The sequence below is a fragment of the Pteropus alecto genome, unplaced genomic scaffold, assembly GCF_000325575.1.
Source record: "Pteropus alecto unplaced genomic scaffold, ASM32557v1 scaffold86, whole genome shotgun sequence".
Lineage (NCBI taxonomy): Eukaryota > Metazoa > Chordata > Mammalia > Chiroptera > Pteropodidae > Pteropus > Pteropus alecto.
This window is the reverse complement of record NW_006442109.1, coordinates 12,721,649-12,742,041: the sequence shown is the minus strand read 5'-3', so window position 1 is coordinate 12,742,041 and position 20,393 is coordinate 12,721,649. Positions and strand designations below refer to the sequence as shown.

The 20,393-nt window shown below is 32.2% G+C and overlaps 1 protein-coding gene across 1 annotated transcript in view; it reads right to left on the bottom strand.

Moving 5' to 3' along the window:
- VPS13C (vacuolar protein sorting 13 homolog C) overlaps positions 1 to 20,393 on the bottom strand; it is a 158,539-nt gene that overhangs the window by 21,624 nt on the left and 116,522 nt on the right. Inside the window, exons 63-76 of the mRNA XM_025038746.1 lie at positions 19,403 to 19,531; positions 18,995 to 19,128; positions 17,471 to 17,597; positions 15,513 to 15,748; positions 9,237 to 9,378; positions 8,164 to 8,304; positions 7,039 to 7,120; positions 6,848 to 6,917; positions 6,129 to 6,240; positions 5,896 to 6,009; positions 3,828 to 3,967; positions 2,149 to 2,230; positions 1,092 to 1,205; positions 238 to 313 (exon numbers count right to left, since the gene is read on the bottom strand). Coding sequence (XP_024894514.1) covers positions 238 to 313; positions 1,092 to 1,205; positions 2,149 to 2,230; positions 3,828 to 3,967; positions 5,896 to 6,009; positions 6,129 to 6,240; positions 6,848 to 6,917; positions 7,039 to 7,120; positions 8,164 to 8,304; positions 9,237 to 9,378; positions 15,513 to 15,748; positions 17,471 to 17,597; positions 18,995 to 19,128; positions 19,403 to 19,531 — 1,699 coding nt within the window. The remainder of the gene's footprint in view (positions 1 to 237; positions 314 to 1,091; positions 1,206 to 2,148; positions 2,231 to 3,827; positions 3,968 to 5,895; positions 6,010 to 6,128; positions 6,241 to 6,847; positions 6,918 to 7,038; positions 7,121 to 8,163; positions 8,305 to 9,236; positions 9,379 to 15,512; positions 15,749 to 17,470; positions 17,598 to 18,994; positions 19,129 to 19,402; positions 19,532 to 20,393) is intronic.

Genomic DNA, 20,393 nt, shown 5'->3' with positions numbered 1-20,393 from the left:
AGGGGGTAAAAATAAATTAAAAAAAAAAAGTACAGGGAGTCAACACACTACAAAGACAAATAAAAAACCCAGCAAGTCAGTGTTAAATTATTGCCCATTAAAGAACAAGAGAACACATCTTCTAAAAGGAAATATCAGAAAAGTGATCTTTTTATAAAATATAATGTTTTTCATAAAAAATGCATTTTATAATAATTACAATAAAAATACGCATATACACAAATATGTGATACATACCTACTGTGTGTCCAAAGAGACTTCTTACTCCAATCACTAACCCCTCAGCAAATTCTTCACAGCCTTGAACAGCACCCTGCCCCCGCAAAAAAAAATTACTATTTAAAATTTAAACAAGTTTAAGACTTTTAATCTAGTATTTCAGGGTTTCCATGAAGATTCAGAATCTGTAAAGATCCATAAGCATGATGACAGTTTTTGCCCCTCTAATCCAAATACTGATGGAACACCTACTGTGTTTGAAGATATTTTCAACCCACATAATCTCAGCATATCATTTAAGATGAAAAAAATTGGACAGAAGTAAATCATCAGCCTCAGTCACAATCTGAAGCTGGCCTCCCAGTACCAAATTGCATCGACTGGTAAGGCAAGCTGCACTGGTAACAAGACTAAGAGCCCACATAGCATTGACTCTCTTGTTCTCCCATTTATTTTCTCCTTTGTCCTTCTAGAACCCTCACTACTTTGGGCTCTTGGATCCTTTAAATGGAAGAGAACAAGTTAGAGTAAAGCTTGAATATGAAACAAAGTCAGCTTTAAATGCCCCATTAGTCCTCTCCATAATGGTGAGACAGCCTTGAAATGGTCTTAATCTACCTAGAACCCTTCCTTACAACTACATTAAACCCTGGAAAATGTGAGCATGTTTTATTGCCCAGACTCTAGAAGTGCTCAAATAATTCTAAAATAATCTTTTAATGTCATCTCAAGTAATTTCAAATAGAAATATAAACTAGATATATTTTTGTTATTTGAATATGATCCAGTTCTCAGATACAGTTAGGATATAAATTATTTGTCATTAAAAGAACAGAACATCCATTTTTCTATAACTACACTTAAAATAATACCTGGAAGGGTTCATAGAACAAAGCTTCGACTCCTTCTGACAGACCTCTAAGTAATCCAAATGGGTTTCCAAGCACGTCTAAGCCCAATACAAGGACGTACATCTGTTTCAAGAACTGGGGGAAAAAAAAAAAAAAGGTAAATTAAGGCCTTTGCAACTGTTGGAAAAAAACATCATGATGCAATAGGAAGAAAGGGGACTAATAATTAAATTAGGTTGTTAAAGGAGAACAATATAGAATAACCACCATCATGTTCTTTCACTATGCACCAGGCATTATACTAGCACTTTACATAGGGCTTTCAAATTAGACAGAACTAAGCTGAGGCAGAGTCTGCCATTCAGCAGTTATACAACTTTGGACAAATCACTTAGTCTCTAGAGGCCTCAGTCTTATATCTGTAAAATTAGAGGCATATTAGACTGACTTTGCATGACTATCATATTAAATTCAGTAACTGTTACTTAACATTGTTATTATCATTATTACTATGAAATTAGATGGGGGGAATAATAACCAAAACAAAAAACAAAGAAAATACATGCTTATCTGAACATTTAATAACCACACTGTCTATACACACCATGGGGAAAGGACCTTCCAGCAGAGGAGGGGAATGCCGCCCTGAGTACCAGGGTACAGCATGGTACCCTAGTGCCCTGAACCAAGTACTATGTCTCTGTGCACACGGAGTGACTGAGGCGTGGGAAGAAACCTGGCTTAGAATTTCTCTCGCAATTCTACTAGACTATGCTTAGAAACTGTAGTCATTGAAGAAATAAAGTGTAATGACTCTTAAATCACTATTGTTTTCCGAAGTGGTAAATGTGTAATTGCAAAGGGAAAAAGGCACTGGAAGAAACTTTAAAAAGGTATACGTAGGGGGAAAGAATTAAAAGAAAAAGAAATTAACCATTCAAGAAAACTAGTAATTAATGAGATTACAAATTGAAGTAAATTAGGTAAATATTATTGCACACTGTACAATCATATACAAATGGTTTGTTTTGCATTTTATGAAGTATATTCCCTATGAGCTATTATGGTAGGAAATTACCTGTTCACTGTAATGTCTGACAACACTCCACATGAGCTGATCTCTCTTGTAAAACTGGTATCGAATTTCATAATAAGCAAGTCTGGGAGGAGAAAGATTCAAAGGTACTAATATTATATTGTGGAAAAAAAGAGACTTAAAATTTCAATGATCAATTAATCATTGCTGATTCTTTCACAATTAGATTTGTACATCTGCCACATATACATATAATTTATGTTTGAGATCTTATTATCCTGATAACAAATTATTATTAAAATAGTGAATTCTCATATAAGTCTTTCTTAAATATATAAAGAGTAAAAGGTTTAAAATCATAATCCTACCACACAGATTTTTAAATTTTTTTTTTCTCGTCATTACCACATTGAATCCTTTCTTTTCTCCATGCAATTTAAAAGTATTTAAAACATTTTGTATGCATTTTTACACTTAACATCGTAGACAAGTATCTCTCTACACTATTCGGAATTCTATGTCACGGTTTTAATGGGCGCATAGCAATCCATCATGTGGCAGTGTCATAACAATTCTTGCACTGTCACACATTTCCAAATTTTGGCATAATTAATGTTGCCGTGTGTACCCTGAAGACAACTCTTTGGTTGAATTTCAAGATTTTTTTTGGACTGAATTCCCCCAGAAAGAATTACTAAGTGAAAGACTATAAAATCATTTAAGACTCTTTATTATTTATTTCTCTTTCCACTCATACAAAGTTTTTAAAAAGCTCCCATTTCTCAGACCTGCTCCCCTAGTACTAGGATTGCTATTTTGAAATCTTTAATAATTTGCTTTAATTTTCATATATTCTTTAATAAGTAATAAAACTGAATATTTCAAATATCTATCAGCCACTGTATCTTCCCTTTTGTAAATTATGACACTGGAATCTTTAGGTTTTTCTCATCGATGTTTAATATTAAGACTCTTTATCCTTGCTTTGTCCTATTTGTCATTATATTTTCCCAATTGTGTTTTTGTTTTCATTTATTTTGTTGTAAAATATTTAATTGTTATGCAGTCAAATCTATTTTGTATTTTCCATTGGGATTTTTCCCTTTGCCTTTAAACTTAGAAAGATTTATTTTATTCAGAGATGTGATAAGAATTAACTTCTATTTTTTCTTAGTTTTCTTCAATATGAATTATTTAATTCTTTGAGTCCTATGAAATTTGACAGCATACAAGTGAGGTGAAAAGGATATAAATGATTTTTTTCCCCCAAAGTAACTACTTCTTTCAATACCATTGATAAATATTCAATTCCATTAACATTCATATATGTCTACCACACATAAATATTATAATGTTAGATGCAGCAAGGAGTTATCTATATTTTACCATATGATTATACTCACCCTCTTAATACTTATTTCTAAATATAACTGTTTTAAACATAGTCAATATATAATACACTACTAAAATAATTCAATTTTATTCTATATTGATATATTATCTAGATATGAATAACTGAAAAGAAAATTACACTTACCTTGATGAGTAAAATGTACCAAATAAATGTACCAAAAGAGAATACTTAGACAGGGACCACACTCAAGTAAAAGTAGCAAACATTATCATTTTTCTAAGCTAACATTCAAGCACAAATGGAGAAAATATTCAAAAACATAACCTTGGTACAAAAGCCTCCCAATATACTTTAACATAAATCTTACTTGAATATAAGGTCATCCACATCAGTTAGAGTAGCACCTATGCTTTTCAATAGCAGATTGACAGAATGAATTGCAATCATTTCCTGTTTTTCTTTGTCAGACTCTTCACCTCCAGAACTCAAAGACAGACTCAGATGCAACTGAAAGAAAAGCATTCAATAAATGAAAGCTAAAAACAAAACCAAAAAACTTACACACACAGGAACCAGATCTTTTAGATACAAATGTTGTATCTTTATCACTAGAGTCTTAAAGACAAGATATGATTTGTTACTCTGTACATAACATAGAATAGCTCATTCCTACCTGATTCTCATATTTAATTTTTGACAAAATACAAATTAGTCTGTTCCAAATTTAAAGCTATAATTTTATTCAAAGTATGTAAATACCATTGTGTTTATATGGATGGGCCCAAAAACACTTTGTAAAAATAGCATCATCATTTAAGAAGAAAAACATGTCGAATGTCACACAAGTAGTCTACCAGTCAAAATAATGGATAATTATTTATTTTCATCAATTAACATAAATAACATCTGGCAACAATCAAAGATAACAATTGTTATAATTATACAATAATAACAAGTAACAATAACATGACAATTATGGCAACAATTAGCAAGTTGCTAAAGAAATAAGGTTTTCAGCTGCCACAGACCTATTCAACTCGCTACCTAAATATGAGATTTTCACATTCCCATTTTGCTGCTTCTACTTTGTGCTGTATCATCATTAGTGCAACGATGCCAGAAGACATGGGCAAAAATTAATTGGACCTGTGTAAAGAGCACCAATAACTCTCCTTTCTCATTCTGCCATTCCGTAGGCATTTTACATAACCAACATAGAGCTCAATAGAGCAGACTTCATGGAAGGTCAGGAAAAGCCCAGCTGATGTGTTTTTTTCTTTGATGTGGACTTTTTGACCATGCAGAGTCAAGAGAGTGTTCAGATCCAAGAAAGATAAGCTCAGGTAGATAGAAATTCAGCCTTTCTCTAGGGCGAAGTCACCAGAGAATAAGAAAATAACTATGGTCCATGATATTAATTATTCAACTTCATGGCACAATTTCCAGTGTGCCTAAAAACATGAATAGGTAAATTACTAATTTTTAATACCCCCCTGGATTACAAACTCCATGAAGTCACTTTACACTTCCCACAGCAACTTTGAAAGTAGGCATTCAATAAATATTTGTTGAGGGTATTATTCAACCTTATAAATAACTGATTTTCACTTAATGAAAAAGAAATTGTGTGTAACTTAACGTATAAAACAATATCCATTTTAAACCTAACACTGTGAATATGTCTAATACCAAACTAATACATCAATTTAAAATAATTCCATTTTATAAATACCTCACTTAGCTAAATGGATTGGTAAATGCAATTGAAATAAATGTGCTGTAAACAGTTTTTGAGAACGTAAAGGATCATCAATATTTTAAAAGAGTTGTTTAACTGTAAATCTGGCCCATTACACAAGCATAGAGCATTATGGTTGATAGAATCTGTGTATTCCTAAGCAGTCACCTTCTCTTATAAAACCTAAAAAGAACAACAAAAGGAGAAGAGGAAATGGGTTCATAAAGTACAAAATCAGGCAAGTGAAAGGTATCCAATTTTCCACTCCTTTAGTTACACTCAAATGCTGAAAGGGTAAAAAACACCACATCAACAGTATAATACCTACTTCAGCGTTTTTACATTCTGGTAAGGGCACCCGTTATAGCTTTCTGTTTAGACAGTGATAGTAGTTACAAAGTGCACCAAAACATTAAACGTTGGTGAGCACTTCTTTGCTTAATTAAGAAGTGCTGTGGTCAGCTTCTTCCTTGAATAAAAGGGTTATTAATTCAAGACTAGAGAACATGCTTCGGTGGTTTCTCTGTGGGAATTATGGTTGCACATATGTTACAGAGAACTGTCTTAATTATTTCAACTAATCAAACAAAATTCCCACCAAATATTTGATGCAGCAAATTAAAACCCACATTTGTACAGACCCTCTAAAAGTTCTATAAAATTCCACCAAATTTTCAAGGTAATAATTATAACAAACCTTAACAGGAGAAATATGGAAATGTTCAAAGAAACTAAGAATTGACATATCAGTCATTGAAGTCTCCATTAATTCTGTGTTTAGAGCATCAATATCTTGCTGGATTAACTTTGTCTGAAAAAAATTAAATCAAGAATTTCTATTTTAATTTTTGTCTCTATTACAACTAATTTAAAAAATGGCTGATTTAATTTTTTTGTTTTATAATTTTCCCAAGAAATAAAAATTGTTACCCGTTTTCTTTCTGCTTCAGGGTCAGTTGTTGGGGTAAACAGTGCAATTATAGCTCCCAGAAAGCCCTGATCAACTTTTAAGGCCATTTCCTGAATGAGGACCATAAAATACCTGAGGAAAAAAAAAATTTAAGGTAGAAAATGGTTTCTGTCAAACTTAGTAATTTTCAATGTTAAAACTTTAATTTTGGCCAAAAGCCACATAAGATCTTGTTCCTTCATCTTTTTAAACAGTGTTAATGTTAACAAAATCAAAGTCTCCTTATACTGAGAATTTTCGATTAAAGTGAAGATTTTGCTAAAGGTAATACTGCTGTATTAACACTTAGCATTTAAAGTCTCAAATCCCACAATTATCATGTTATACAAAAGATAAACACAACCAGATGATGTGCCATGTATTATCCAACTTTTAAAGTCCATAGCGGTTGCTTTGAAGAACACACCTCACAAATACATGTCATTTATAATTCACTTTTGCACTTGTAATTGGAGTTAGAAAGGAGAGAAGGCGGTTGAAGGAATTTTATACTTTAAAATATGTAGAAGCTATTATTTAAATAAGTTTCAACATAGAAAATTACTTGAACAAAAGTAGATTAATATGTTCAAGTGGAAATAATTTTTAAATAGAAGTCACTTTCAAAAGAGTAAAATTTATTTTCAAAGTAGATTCTCATTTTAAATTCCTTTAGGTGAACAGGGGAGTATTTACTTACTTGAATTGTAAGACTTTACTGTACTCATTAAATCTTGTGATGACACTCACATCAATAAAAGGTTTGGGCTCTAAGGGGAAGAAGAAAAAGAAGAAAAAGGCTATCAAGCTGTATAATAGGTCAAAACAATATTTACTTAATTTTTATAACCAGAGAATACCTCAAATTAATTTTTGCTTTTTAATTTTTACCTGAATCCAAAGCAATAGATTTTGGAGGGGCTACAGGATGAAATATAACAGGGAACATTGCACCTGGTAACTGATTATCAACCTGGGGAAAAAAAAGCAACTAACTCAGTATTTAAAATAATTTACAATATTATAGAAGATATCACTAATTTCACCATAATTAAGCGGCTGTATGTATATGAGGTACCATTAAAAGTTTTAGTTAAATCTAAAATTCTTATATACCTCAGCAAGGGCAAGGTTTTTTATATAAAGAAATATATAAATACCATCATAGTTACATTAACATTGTACAGCATGTACACCACTAATTGAAATACTTGCACCTATGGATCATGTGAGATTTCAACTCTCCGTAATTTAAATAAAATGTAAGTGGAGACTGGATATGAAATCAGAGGATAGGGAGAAAGAAGAAAAAGAATACCAATGCCCTAAGTAATATTTAGTAGTTAAAAGGAAGATAGGGAAGAAGGAAGCAAGCAAACAGCCTCCAATAAAGCCCTGCTCATTCCCATGTAGAGTGACGAAAGAAAGTCTTTTTTGGGGATCCCAAGACAAATCCAAAGGAGGATTTAAAAATAACAATTCCAGTGCAAGAAAACACTCTTGTGGGCTAACTGGTCAAATTAAATAGCCTCACAGTCACAAGGTCTTTGGACTTGGGTGGTAAGTATGTTGAATCCACCGGATACATGGAAGGAGAATAAAGATACAAAGAAAAAGAAAGATGTCAATCACAACACATGCTAGAACCTTGGGGAAAAAAAATTTTATCCCCAAAGTGATTAGATACAGATATTCATTCACTATGAGGGGGTTAACACCCCGATAAATAGCCTAAGTCAAAAATACATTTAATGCTGCACTGTGCAGTATCAGTTGTTTACCCCGATTGTGTGACTGGCAGGGAGCTGTGGCCCATTGCTGCTGGCCGGCACCATGAGAGAGTGCCCTAACGTGTATTGCTAGCCTGGGAAAAGATCAAAATTCAAAATTCAACATACAGTTTCTACTGAATACGTATTGCTTTTGCACCATCATAAAATGCAAAAATCGTAATTCAAACCATCCTAAATCGGTGACTATCTGTATTATCAATTGAATTGAGGATGACAATATTACCTGAAGCCAATACAACCTGGCCCGTAAACTTCTCTGGTGAGGAGACTGCTTAAATTCAATCTGAATTCCTGATAAAAAATCTCGCTTTATAGGGCACCGAATAGGGAGGCGCATTTCCATTGGAACTGTATCAAAATTGACCTAAGAAAAAAACCGCATGCTTTATTGAGATCTTTGAAGCAGAATTATCACTTTTCTACCAATGTTATGAGGAAAACAAGAAAATGATAGGGGAACTTTTCAACTATATAAACTATACTTAAAGAAAATAAGTCGTGATGTATATTTTTTAAAAACGCCAATAGTAATAAATAATTCTCGATAATTCTTAACTTTGTTTTAACAAAGTTAAACAATGAATAGTTGATAACTTATTTATGTCTGATACTAATGTACAGTTGCTGTTATTTTCATGTGAGCATGGCCAACGTTTGTTACGCAGGTGGGCATGGGGATAGGGAGCATATCTGGTGACCAATGTAAACATTTCAACAATGAGATATTAAAGACAGAGTAACCAAAATGGCATGGCTGAACCAGAACAAGCTTAAAATTAGTCAAGCTTCTGGGGTCTTCTTGGAGTAAAAGTGACTTTCAGTTTCAACACTGTAATGGCCTATGTCAAGTATATCTTTATTTAGTATACCCATGTCCAACGGTCATTCATATTTAATGAATTCAATTGAGCAAGTTTTCTATAGACTTTTCATCACTGAAATATATAATTTTTCACAGCATTTAGCAACATACATTGGTATCATTCAAAATATGAGAAAAAGTTTCAATCTTAACTTCTCCATAATCTTACCGAATACAAGTTTCATGAAACTATCTGCCTTGTAAATAGAAATTATAAAAATGCACAAGAAAAATATATTTAAATAACATTTCCTAGTATGATTTAATAAGAATATATTTTAAAGTGTTATTAATAAATATTAGTCATGCTATTCCTACTGTTTATTTACTAACAAGTTAGTTTCTACACATACATTACTTGTACAGTGAAATTTTACTTACTACCATGACCACAATATATATATAAAAACAAAAACAAAAAAATTTTGATATACCTCAAAATTACTGTCTAGCTTAATCCAGCCACGTTCTCTTGCTATTTGATATTTCTTATAGGACTCTTCAAGTAAGATTATTTGCTTTTGACTAAAAGTTTTCCATTTCTGTTTTGGTTTCATCTCCCAAACAACACCAGAACTAAAATAATTCATAAAAAAAATTGAATTAGGAATACATATTTTGGTTTATAGAACTGTCATTCAACTTCAAATTACTGCAACCAACAATTGCCTATGAAAATTATATTTATACAAGAGATATTTTTAAATACCAAAATATACATATGTTATAAAAGAACATAAGAAAAGAGGGCGGGGAAAATGTTTTTCTATCACGAGCTGACATTAATCAATTAAAGAATTGGCAAACATTTTTGTAAGGACCATATAGTAGATATTTTAGGCTTTGTGAACTGAGACAAAATGGAGGTTATTATGTAGGTACTGAAATAATAAAAGAAAGGGAAAAAAAGCTTCCCACAAAACTTTAATTGAAATTCAAAATATAAAAATAACTGAATATAATTTTTAAAAATGTCTATTAATAATGGGAAAATACACATTTTTACACTTTAATTTTTTACTGAAGTATGACTGAGATAAAACATGTTAATTTCAAGTATATAACACGACTCAGCATTTGTATATACTGTGAAATGATCACCCAATGAGTCAGGTTAACATCTGTTACCATACATAGTTACATTTTTTTTTACATTTCTTTTATGCGGTGACATTTTACTTAATTAGGGCCCAAAGTTAGTATTTCCTGTTATCAAAATCTATTGCAAATATTTATCTGTTAAAGTTGATCTGCAATGAACATCTTTAAAACTGTCTTTTCACAGATTGGTACTACCAAATACCGATACTGATCTATAAGAATATTATTCTTGCTGAGTATATATATTGCTTAAAATGCATTGATAAAATTCTATTTTCTATTAGAAAATTCTAAAGTTCTATTTCCTACTCTATTATATTCTCTTGATAGCTGCCTTTAAGCATGACAACACATTACAGATCAATCACTTCCATCCGAAGTTTAGGCAGAAATTCTTCCATTACACAGCCAAGTGGATTTTGAAATGTGGAAACCTCCTTTGCTCTTTCATTGAGGTTGGAAAAATGTTGCTGGTACTATAGTTGCAGGTCATAAAATATATCTGCTCCAAATTTGTGTGGGGATGGAAATCTCACATCTTGTTTCAACTCTGGGCAGCACAGGAAGTATATAAAACATTCTGACATTACCAGTGACATTATAATGTTGGTTGTCATCAAAATGACTTACTGCAATGTAAGTTTTGCATATAAGCGATGTTTTATCTTCTTTTTTTAGGTTGGATTCATTATCAATTCTGCAGCAAAAGCTAATTTCCAAAGCCATTTGGTCTTCAACTATAGTGGTTGAGGGTAGTTCTTTTCACACAGAAGTTTTAAGTTTTGGCCAAAGACTCAAAAAGAATAAATAGTATCACTGTTAAGCTATCTGACTGCTGTGTGGTCAGGACATTTGGCTTGTATTTCTGACAAAAATTCACCAAGCTAATGATAGTTAAGTCTATAAGAGTGAATGAAGTTCACTCTTTGACACTACTGGTTTTATAACACATGATCAATTCAAATGTTTTCCACAAGTGCCTGCTGATAAACGATAAAATGAGTAACCATAAGCTTTAAACATTACATTTTCACAAACTTTGTAAATTTGTCCAACTAAGTCTTTTTTTGTTCCACACATATTTTTTCATCATCATTTGTGATAGATCTTAAAAAATTCCACTTCACGTTTAATGAATTAATTCCTTCAACTTGTTTAAAAACATTCTCACCTGTGGTTGTTCTATGTCAACTACTCATAGAGGCTCATTCTTCAGTGACTTCACATTCAGCCCTGGCTTCTCAAAATACAGCTGAGCAGTATTCGTAACATCTGTTGACTCATCAAGAGACACAGAAAACCACTCAAAATCACTGGCCTTGTTTTTTAATTGACTACTGAGGCTGTTCTGAATGTCCTTAATTCTTCAAGCAACTGATCTCACCAAAAAGATAATGGTCCTGAGTTTGTTTACTCTGGACACATTTCTTTAGCTGTTACAATCATACATTGTTCAATTAACTCGTCATTGGTAAAAGGCTTTCCTTGCTTGGCTAACAAATGAGTTACACAGAAACTAATGTTGGTTACAGTCTCATCTTTGGTTTATTTTTCTGAAGAAAATCTGCCGTGATCAGATATTTTATCTCAAATTTTCTGATTTTTCTGGCCATTGCTTTCCTGTGAGTTGGGTATACTGTGATGCATGCTTAGTTTAGAAATGTCACTGCACAATAAACTAATGTTTTGCCATTTCATTTGATAACTATGGCTTACAAGAGAGACATTCAAAGTTCACTTTTCTCTTATTTTGACATGATGAGTATGCATTAGTAATAAAAAAATAAATAAGTTACAATATAGTAGTCTCCCCTTATCCACAGGGAAAATGTTCCAACATCCCAGTAGATGCCTGAAACCAAAGATAGCACCCTAATCATCTTCAACAATGCTGGAAATGTGGCAGGAGCTTCTTCTTCTTCAGTAGATGCAGCCTTTCTGGTAATTTTTACGTTTTTTAGTCCAAACCTATTCCTGAATTTGTGTAATTGTCCCTTACTTGCAGTAAGTGGCTTGGTGTCACTCATTTCGAGATTCTTTGCTGAAGTCTTCACGTAAGTTCAATGCTTTCTGGAGCAATATGTTGTGGTCAATCAAAAACATCAACAGAACACATTTTCTGTTCATGTCTTCCTCCCACAAAGTTAATGCCTTGTCCATCTTCACTAAGCACTTATGCACTGGGGCCATTGCAGTTTGAGGTGCAACAGCAAAACTAGCATAATTTCTTTTTCTTTCTTCAGAATCTCACAGGTAGATGATTCGTTCTTAATGTAGATCTTGGTAACGTTGGCATAGGATTTTTTTGTTTACTTGCTAAGTCAAGAACTTTCACTCTTTCACTTAAAGGAAGCACATTATGACTTCTCTTTGGCATAGCCAAACTGGCAGCATCACTATTCTTGTGCTTTGGAGCCATCATTAAGTAAAATAAGGGTGACTTAAACACAAGCACTGAGATACCATGACAGGTGAACTGGTAACCAAGATGGCTTCTAAGTGACTAACAGGTGGGTAGCATATACAGCTTGGACATGCTGGGTGAAAGGATGATTCACATCCAAGTGAGATGGAGTGGATGGTGAGAGATTTCATCGCATTACTCAAACGGCACAGAATTAAAAACTTACGAACTATTTATTTCTGAAATTTTCTATTTAATATTTTCAGACTGCTGTTGACCACAGGTAATTAAAACTGTAGAAAGCAAAACTGAAGATAAGGGGGCACTATTATATAACTGCATGTGTGGCATTCAAACACTCTCAAGTTATAACTACATCACTGTCATCTGCTGTGCACTGAGCAGCAGCACCAAAGCAGCCACAGGCATACAAAGGAATAAGCAAGACTGTGTTCTAAAAGAGCTTTACTAAGGGCAACAAACTATGAATTTCATGAATTTTTTATGTGTTACAAAATATTCTTTTGATTTTACACAACCATTTAAAAATATTAAAAAATCATTCTTAGATCAAGGGCTGTACAAAAACAGGCAGCAGTTAAGATTTGGCTCATAGACCATATTTTGCTAATTCCTCATTATACTATTTGCATAATGATAAACTATAACTCCATAATATTTTCATCTACATAGCTTGTTGATATTAATTAGTTAATCATACTGTTAACAATGTCCTCACTATATAATGTGTTTAGGGGACACTAGTCAATGAAGGTAATGAAAAAAGTATCTACTATAAATTTTATAAATCCAACACCAATACCAATTCATGATAAAAAAAAACTCTGCAGCAAACTAGGAAAAAGAGAGGAACTTCCTTAACTTGATAAAGAACATCTTCAAAAAACCTATAGTTAACATCATATTTAATGATGAGAATCTAGATGCTTTCTTGCTAAGAACAAAGCAAGGATGTCCACTCTCACCACTCCTTTTCAACATTGTACAAGAAATCCTAGAGAATGCAATAAGACAAGAAAATAAAGTAAAAGGTACAGAGATTGAGAAGGAATAAAGGTGTCTTTATCCATGTTCTCAGATGACATGGATGTTGATGTAGGAAATACCAAAGATCAACCAAAAATTCCTGCAACTAATAAGTTTCAAGACACTAGGTTATATACAGAAGTCAGTTGCTTTCTTATACACCAGCAATGAACAACTGCAATACAAATCAAAAACACAATAACATTTATATTGGCACCAAAGACATGAAATACTTAGGTATAAACAAAATCTAACAAATTTGTACAAAATCTATACAAGGAAAACAATAGAAGTCTGCTGAAAGAGATCAAAGATCTAATTAAATAAAAATATTCATGTGCATGGATATAAAGACTTACTATTGTTAAGATATTGGTTCTTCCCAAGGTGATCTATAGATATTATCCAATTCCAATCAAAATCCTAGCTAATTATTTTGTAGATATTGGCAAACTGATTCTAAAGTTCATATGGAATGGCAAAAGACTAAAAATGGCCAATACAATATTGAAGGAGAAGAAAAAAGTTAGAAGACTGACATTATCTGACTATAAAACTACAGAAATCAAGAGAGTGTAGTGTGGATGAAAGAACAGACATAGATCAAGAGAACAGAATTGAGAGACCAGAAAAAGACTCAAATAGTCAACTGATCTTTGAAAAGAAGCAAAGGCAATTTAATGAAGAAAGGACAGTCTTTTCAACAAATGATGATATAACAACTGTGCAAAAAAATGAATCTAGACAGAGATTACACAAATCACAAAAATTAACTCAAAATGGGTTATAGACCTAAATATCAAACACAAAACTACAAAATTCCTAGAAGATTACATAAAGAGAAAATCTAAATGACTGAGTTTGGCGATGACTTTTCAGATATAAGACCAAATGCACAATCTATGAAAGAAAAGAATTGATGTTGGACAAAATACTATAATAGCATACATAATATTAAAGTAAAAATTAAGTTTCATCAAAGAACGAGAGTAAATGAATTTATATGATTTTAAAATGATCTTCATATTTAGTTTAAAAACACTACACAATACTGAAATGTATACCCCAGAATATATATTTCTCATATATACATAAATGTATTAATATTCTATTCATGGCATGTATAAAACTATTTATAGAACCCTTAATCTATCAGGTGTTGTGCAAAGTGCATTACAATACATCTTTTTATTTACTTAATTTTACTCCACTAAACACATAATTATTGATAGATCCTATGCTTATTATACATAACCACATGTTAACCATTCCATTAGCCTACCCCCAAAAATAAGTCTTTTACAAAAGTTAGTGTGATTAAAAAATCAAAATAAATAAATGCAAATATTTTTCTTATAGAGGTACGAGTAGAACCAGAGAAAATAACCGGTCCCATCACTATTAAAAAGTTCTAAGTATGGCTCCATAGTGTGGTGGTTAGCATGCCTGCTTTACATGCAGAAGGTCCTGGGTTCGTGCCCCAAGTGGAGCCATGGACCATATCCCGGATGCGCCAGGCCCCAGGGGCAAGCAGCGAGCATGTGGGAGAAGACGCCCTGCCTTTAGAGATCCAGTTCTTAAGGGGAAACGGCAACATCCATAGGTCATGGAAGTGGGGGAAAGGGGGGTGGGCAAGTAAAGAGCGGGGAAAAGGTAAAGTTAAAAAGAAGTTCTAAATAACCACCCGTTAAAAATTATGTACCCATGTCAAACACTACCTCCTTTATGAACCTTTCTAATTTATCTACCCATTGTTGTTGGCTTTCACTGACCCATGCCAGTTTCTCCAGCCTCTACTGCATAAAACAAGTTAGCTGCTTCTACCTCTATTTCCATTGCATGTGTGTACACTTCTTTGCAGCATTTCTCAGGTGTTTTTATAATTCACTTTGAAAACTATATAAAAACAACAAAGAAGCAAACCTCTTTCTTCCCTACCAACTGAAGATGAGTATCATAGGCAAAGATATTATCTTACTCATCTTTCTATCTTGTGAGTTTTTCAACTAGCAGTGAAAATAACCATTCAGTAGTTTTTCTGAAAAAATGTACAGTATATCAAATTCAGAACAAGTATCTGTTTACTCTCATCAAATTTGATATTATGAATTCAATGTCTTTTAAAGATCTCTGATACTTTATCTTCCTTCTTCCATACCTGGTTATCCCAATATATGAAACTTCCTGCTTCTTTTCATTGTTAACCAGTGAAAGCCCAAGGCTGTGGAGAGACAAGGTTATTTCCTGATCAGGCTGCTCCATTTCCTCTGCTTGCAGGGCTTTGGAAACCAAGGCAACATCATCAGTGAAAAGCAAAACTCTCTGGCGCCCGTCTAGGAATGACACCCAGTGTATCTGGATGTTTGCATCATATGGAAACTGTCCACACTCATCCTGAGGAAAGAGAGACTTTATATTAAAACCACAAACAGCAAGTTTTTATTATATAAAGCTGAATTACAGTAACTGAGAAAGTTTAGAAAAGTTAAAACTGGAAAAATCTAACCATCAAAATGACATAAATTAACTAAAGTTATAAGCTATTTCAAAACATCTTGCCAATTTTTTCAAACAATAATAAAGATTGATAGTGCTTCATTTTTTTTTAATACCTTAGTTTGAGTTACCTTGTTAGTGCTTAAAAGGCACTTAGCAGGAACAAGAGTATCTTCCATGGCACCAATGCCATATGATGCTTATGAGTCTCCAAGATAGACAAGAGAATGGTTCAAAAGTTTATTAGAAAAGTAACCTCAGGTAAAACTAACCTAGTTTATTTTTATGTTTTAATATTTTAGACATTAAAAATGTTTATATAAATCACATTGTTAAATAGTCAAAAAGAGATCAGTTTGTTCTTAGTTTCACTAAGAATAGCCTTTTTGGCTGAACGTCTCATATAGCACTTAAAAATATGAAGCTTGATTTGGTCAGTGTTTTCAGAAATTAAAATGATTTCTCTTCATTCTAGGCTTAACATAAATATAATCACAGTTAATTTCAACAAACAGTACAAGTACCTACTATGTGTTTTTCATTTCATGCTTTCTTAAAACAAAACCCGAAAAAAATCAAATAAATAAAGGATGTTACCAAGAGTATAGGAATAGTTGAGTTTTACTGCTGTTTAAAATTTATCTGTTGCTTTTAAACGTATATCAAAGTAGCCTATCCAATTTTTTTTTACTCTAACATGCAATAAAATTTTGTAAATGTTTCAGAGATATTAAAAAGGTGAACTCTCTCTTTGTAAATTACAAAATTTGATATGTATCTTGGTTCAATCTTACTTATTCAAATATTCTTTAATTCTACTTGTTTTTTTTTTCATCTATTTGATGTGTTAAAAATTAAATGAGCTGTGTTAAAATATTCTCAGGTAATTGTTTTTCAGTTGATTTCCAGCATTTTAAGTTTTAAATTTTGATGGAATGTTAATCATTGCATAAAGGTTTATAGCTATGGTGCCTTGTCATATTATCATATTCTATTTAATGGTTTTTGCTTTGAATTAGAGTTGTTCAGAAATTAATATCAACAACTTTGCTTTCTTTTTATGTCTTTCTGCCTGTTAAATTTTTACTATCTCTTCATGCTTACAACTTTCCGTGTTAGTTTAGTTAAGATAGATCTCTTCTAAGTAGCATATAGTTAGATACTACTGTTAAATTAATCTGAGTGGGTTTTTTTCTTTTTAATAAAAGAATTTAAACCGTTTTCATTTATTGACATAACTGACAGGAAGCATGGTTTAATGGGAAAAGTCCATGGACTATAAAGTCAAACAGACCTGATACTGAATTCTAACCAGCAGTTCTAAGTTCCAATCATAAAAATTAGTGATAATAAATGAAAAACATTAATACATGATATATAATCAATAAAAGATATTTGCCACATACTTCCTTAAGTTTGCATCTTTTACTATAAGGGCACATTTTTCTTTATTTTCATTTTTCTCGATTGTTTTAAAAGTCTTTTATCACTGATTTTAGTTCTATGGTTTTTTTATAAAACCATAATCTTTTATTTATATTTCTCTAATTAAAATTTAGGATTAAATGGTGTATATATAGTATGCACACAATACACTGTTTTCCACCCCCTAAATGATACCTTTAACAGATCATGTTGTCCAATATTTGCTGCATATGTCCATGTAAGTTTTCTGGTACCAGTAGGATCTGCCCAGGCAAAAAGTCGAGCTTGTCTTGGCAGCAATTCTACTTTTTCCTGTGACCCACTGAAAACAACCAATGGAAGATTAAAATATTTTGGAATTGAGAAACCCAGACTTGTAGTTTATTGAGGTAGGGACTGGCACAAAAATCTTATAAAACTGCCTTTGTTGATAAAAAATAACTCTCCTTAAAAATAAGTACCCTAAAATGTCCAATTAATTAATGGTTTTGAAGCATGAGAAAAGAGAATATTGCCTTTTCTGAAGTTGCAGTATACTCTAAATTTACGTAGGCAAGATCACACCAATGGAATTCCTTACGGTAAACAGAATGGTATGTATGTCAATGTCCGCCTGTAGGAAAGGCTGTGAACAGTACAGAACTTCACTAAGTCCTTAAATTTAAGCTTTTTAATCAAGTGCAATACATAAGAAATATGAATTGCAGACATAAAATAGGTCCACAATGTTGCCACTCTAAGTGGTCTCTGGACCAGCACCTACAGCATCATCTAGGGGCTTGCTGGAAATGCAGAATCCTGGGCCCCACCTAAAACCTACTAAATCAGAATCTGCATTTTAATAAGATTTTCAGGAGATTTTAAAATAAAGTTTAAGAAGCATTGGTTCATGTAATATTAAAAAATTTTCTAGAGAATTAAAAAAAAAAGGGAACCCAATTAGGTTTCCATCCCAATCTACGATTTAAACCATGAAAAAATTGGTAAATTTGTAAGGCATTATTTTCTATTTATATACATACATACTTATTTATATATGTAGAAATATTTTATATAAAATGCCTTGCAGATTTATAATAATAATTCTTTGCAAATATATATTATACATTGTAAGGGTTTAAAACTATCTGTTATTCTGTTATATCATTATACAATGGCATCATCAAACCAAATGACAGCACAGGCAAGACCAACAAAATTCCTATCATCCTGTACTATATATTCGATACCACTATCTACTCAATTCCTCCCCCAAAAACACCCTACCCTACCCCCAAAAAACTAGATATGGATTTATAGGGAGAGGTTCACTGAGGATTATCAGATTACAAAAGAATAATAATGTTTAAACAGGTTCATAACTACTTATATGCAATTCTGAAGTTTAAAAAAGTCCAAAGATTTTTCTATAAGTTTGGCATTTAAGGTACTTGGCAGAAAACCTGATCTGAAATGATATGAGACTCTTAATAGTTTTTATTTATCCAAATTGGTATGAATATTCATAAGTTTTGCTGCAGAAATATTAATGTGTTTGAAAACAGAGTACTATCTCAAAACCTGCTGAGAGTATTAGTAATATACAGCATGTGCTTCATATTGCCTTTCTAAAATCTGAAAACATTTGGAATGTGAAACACTGCTAGTCTCAAGTGTTTCCTAGAAGGGATTGTGGACCAGTAAAACCAAATCGGATTTTCCATGAACCTTTTTTCATACCTCTGTTGATATGTGAGGGTGTCCCAAGGTGTATGGTTTATTATTAGGGCAGGTGCAGATCCCTTGTGGTAATCAGAGAAGGTTATGACAGTTGAATGTTCAGCAGTGTTTACATCCACCAAGATACCCCCATTCTGTTAAAGGAAAAAAAAGTATGTTTGAGGTATTAGTTTAACCTACACTTACATTTGGAATTTCAATCAACTATGTAGACATAAAAAGTCTGTTGACTTAAATTCTTACTGAAAAGCACACTGGCTGTGATCTCTTACAAATATCTGTATGACATTATATACCGATATAGTAGGACCTTCAAATAATTAGTAATTTTATGGCATATTTTAATAAAATACTTTTAAGCAAATTTTAAAAATCAAACACATTTTATTTTAAAATATGAAAACTTACCAGATCTTCTAAGCTTAATAAAGTGCCATTATCCTGTCGGTTATAAAAGAATGGTTTCGAGGATCCTTCGCAGCCCACCACTCTCACACAAAGTTTGCCTGACAAATTTTCAGGCCAAAATGGAAGGCACTGAAAATATAAAAGTTACTATCAGTCTTAAAACAATACTGTGGTATAAGTAAGATGGTAGCTAATTAAGTTTTCAATTCTAAATCTGATCGTGATTCAAATTATTAGTATATCTTAAAATATTCCCTCCACATCACATATTAAGATTATTGACAATATAACGACTATTTATGAAATTAAAGAAACTCTGTCAGAAGAATATAAACATATTAGTCTGTATGTGTGTATGGCATAATTACAACTGGAGAAATCGAAGACTTTACTGCTTAAGAATACCTCAGATATTTTAAATGTCTTAAATATTTTAAAACTAGATTCTTAATAACATTTGCTTTGTGCATATCCCACTTTAATTCCTTAATGCACTATGAATTCTTTCAGAGTATCTTATCCAAGATTAAGCAGAAGACAATTGAAGACAGAGAACACTGCGGATCTTGCTGGAAGCACTAACTATCTTCCGAACTCTTTGATGATCTTAATCGAATCATGTACACCTCTTTGGGCCTCAGTTTTCTTATCTGCAAAACTGAGATTTTAGTTCCTAATACAAAATTTCTCTGTTATAGAACAATAGGTAAATTCTATTTCTGAATAAAAATACTACTGTTATCAAACAACATCAAAGATAAAAAAAAGCAAGCATTTATCTGTTGCCAATCTATGGAGATCACTCTAAGTGCTGTGGAGAGCCCATGTCTCTTAAAACTCTAACTTTGTTTCTATTATAATTGCAACCCTTCCTCTTAAGCTTTTTGCTAAATGTGTTAAAAATAATTTTAGAATCTTTTTTGAGATGTCTAGAAGAATAGTTCTTTCTTTAAGGTCAGTTGGTTTGGTTGAAAACTCAGGCAAATTCAAG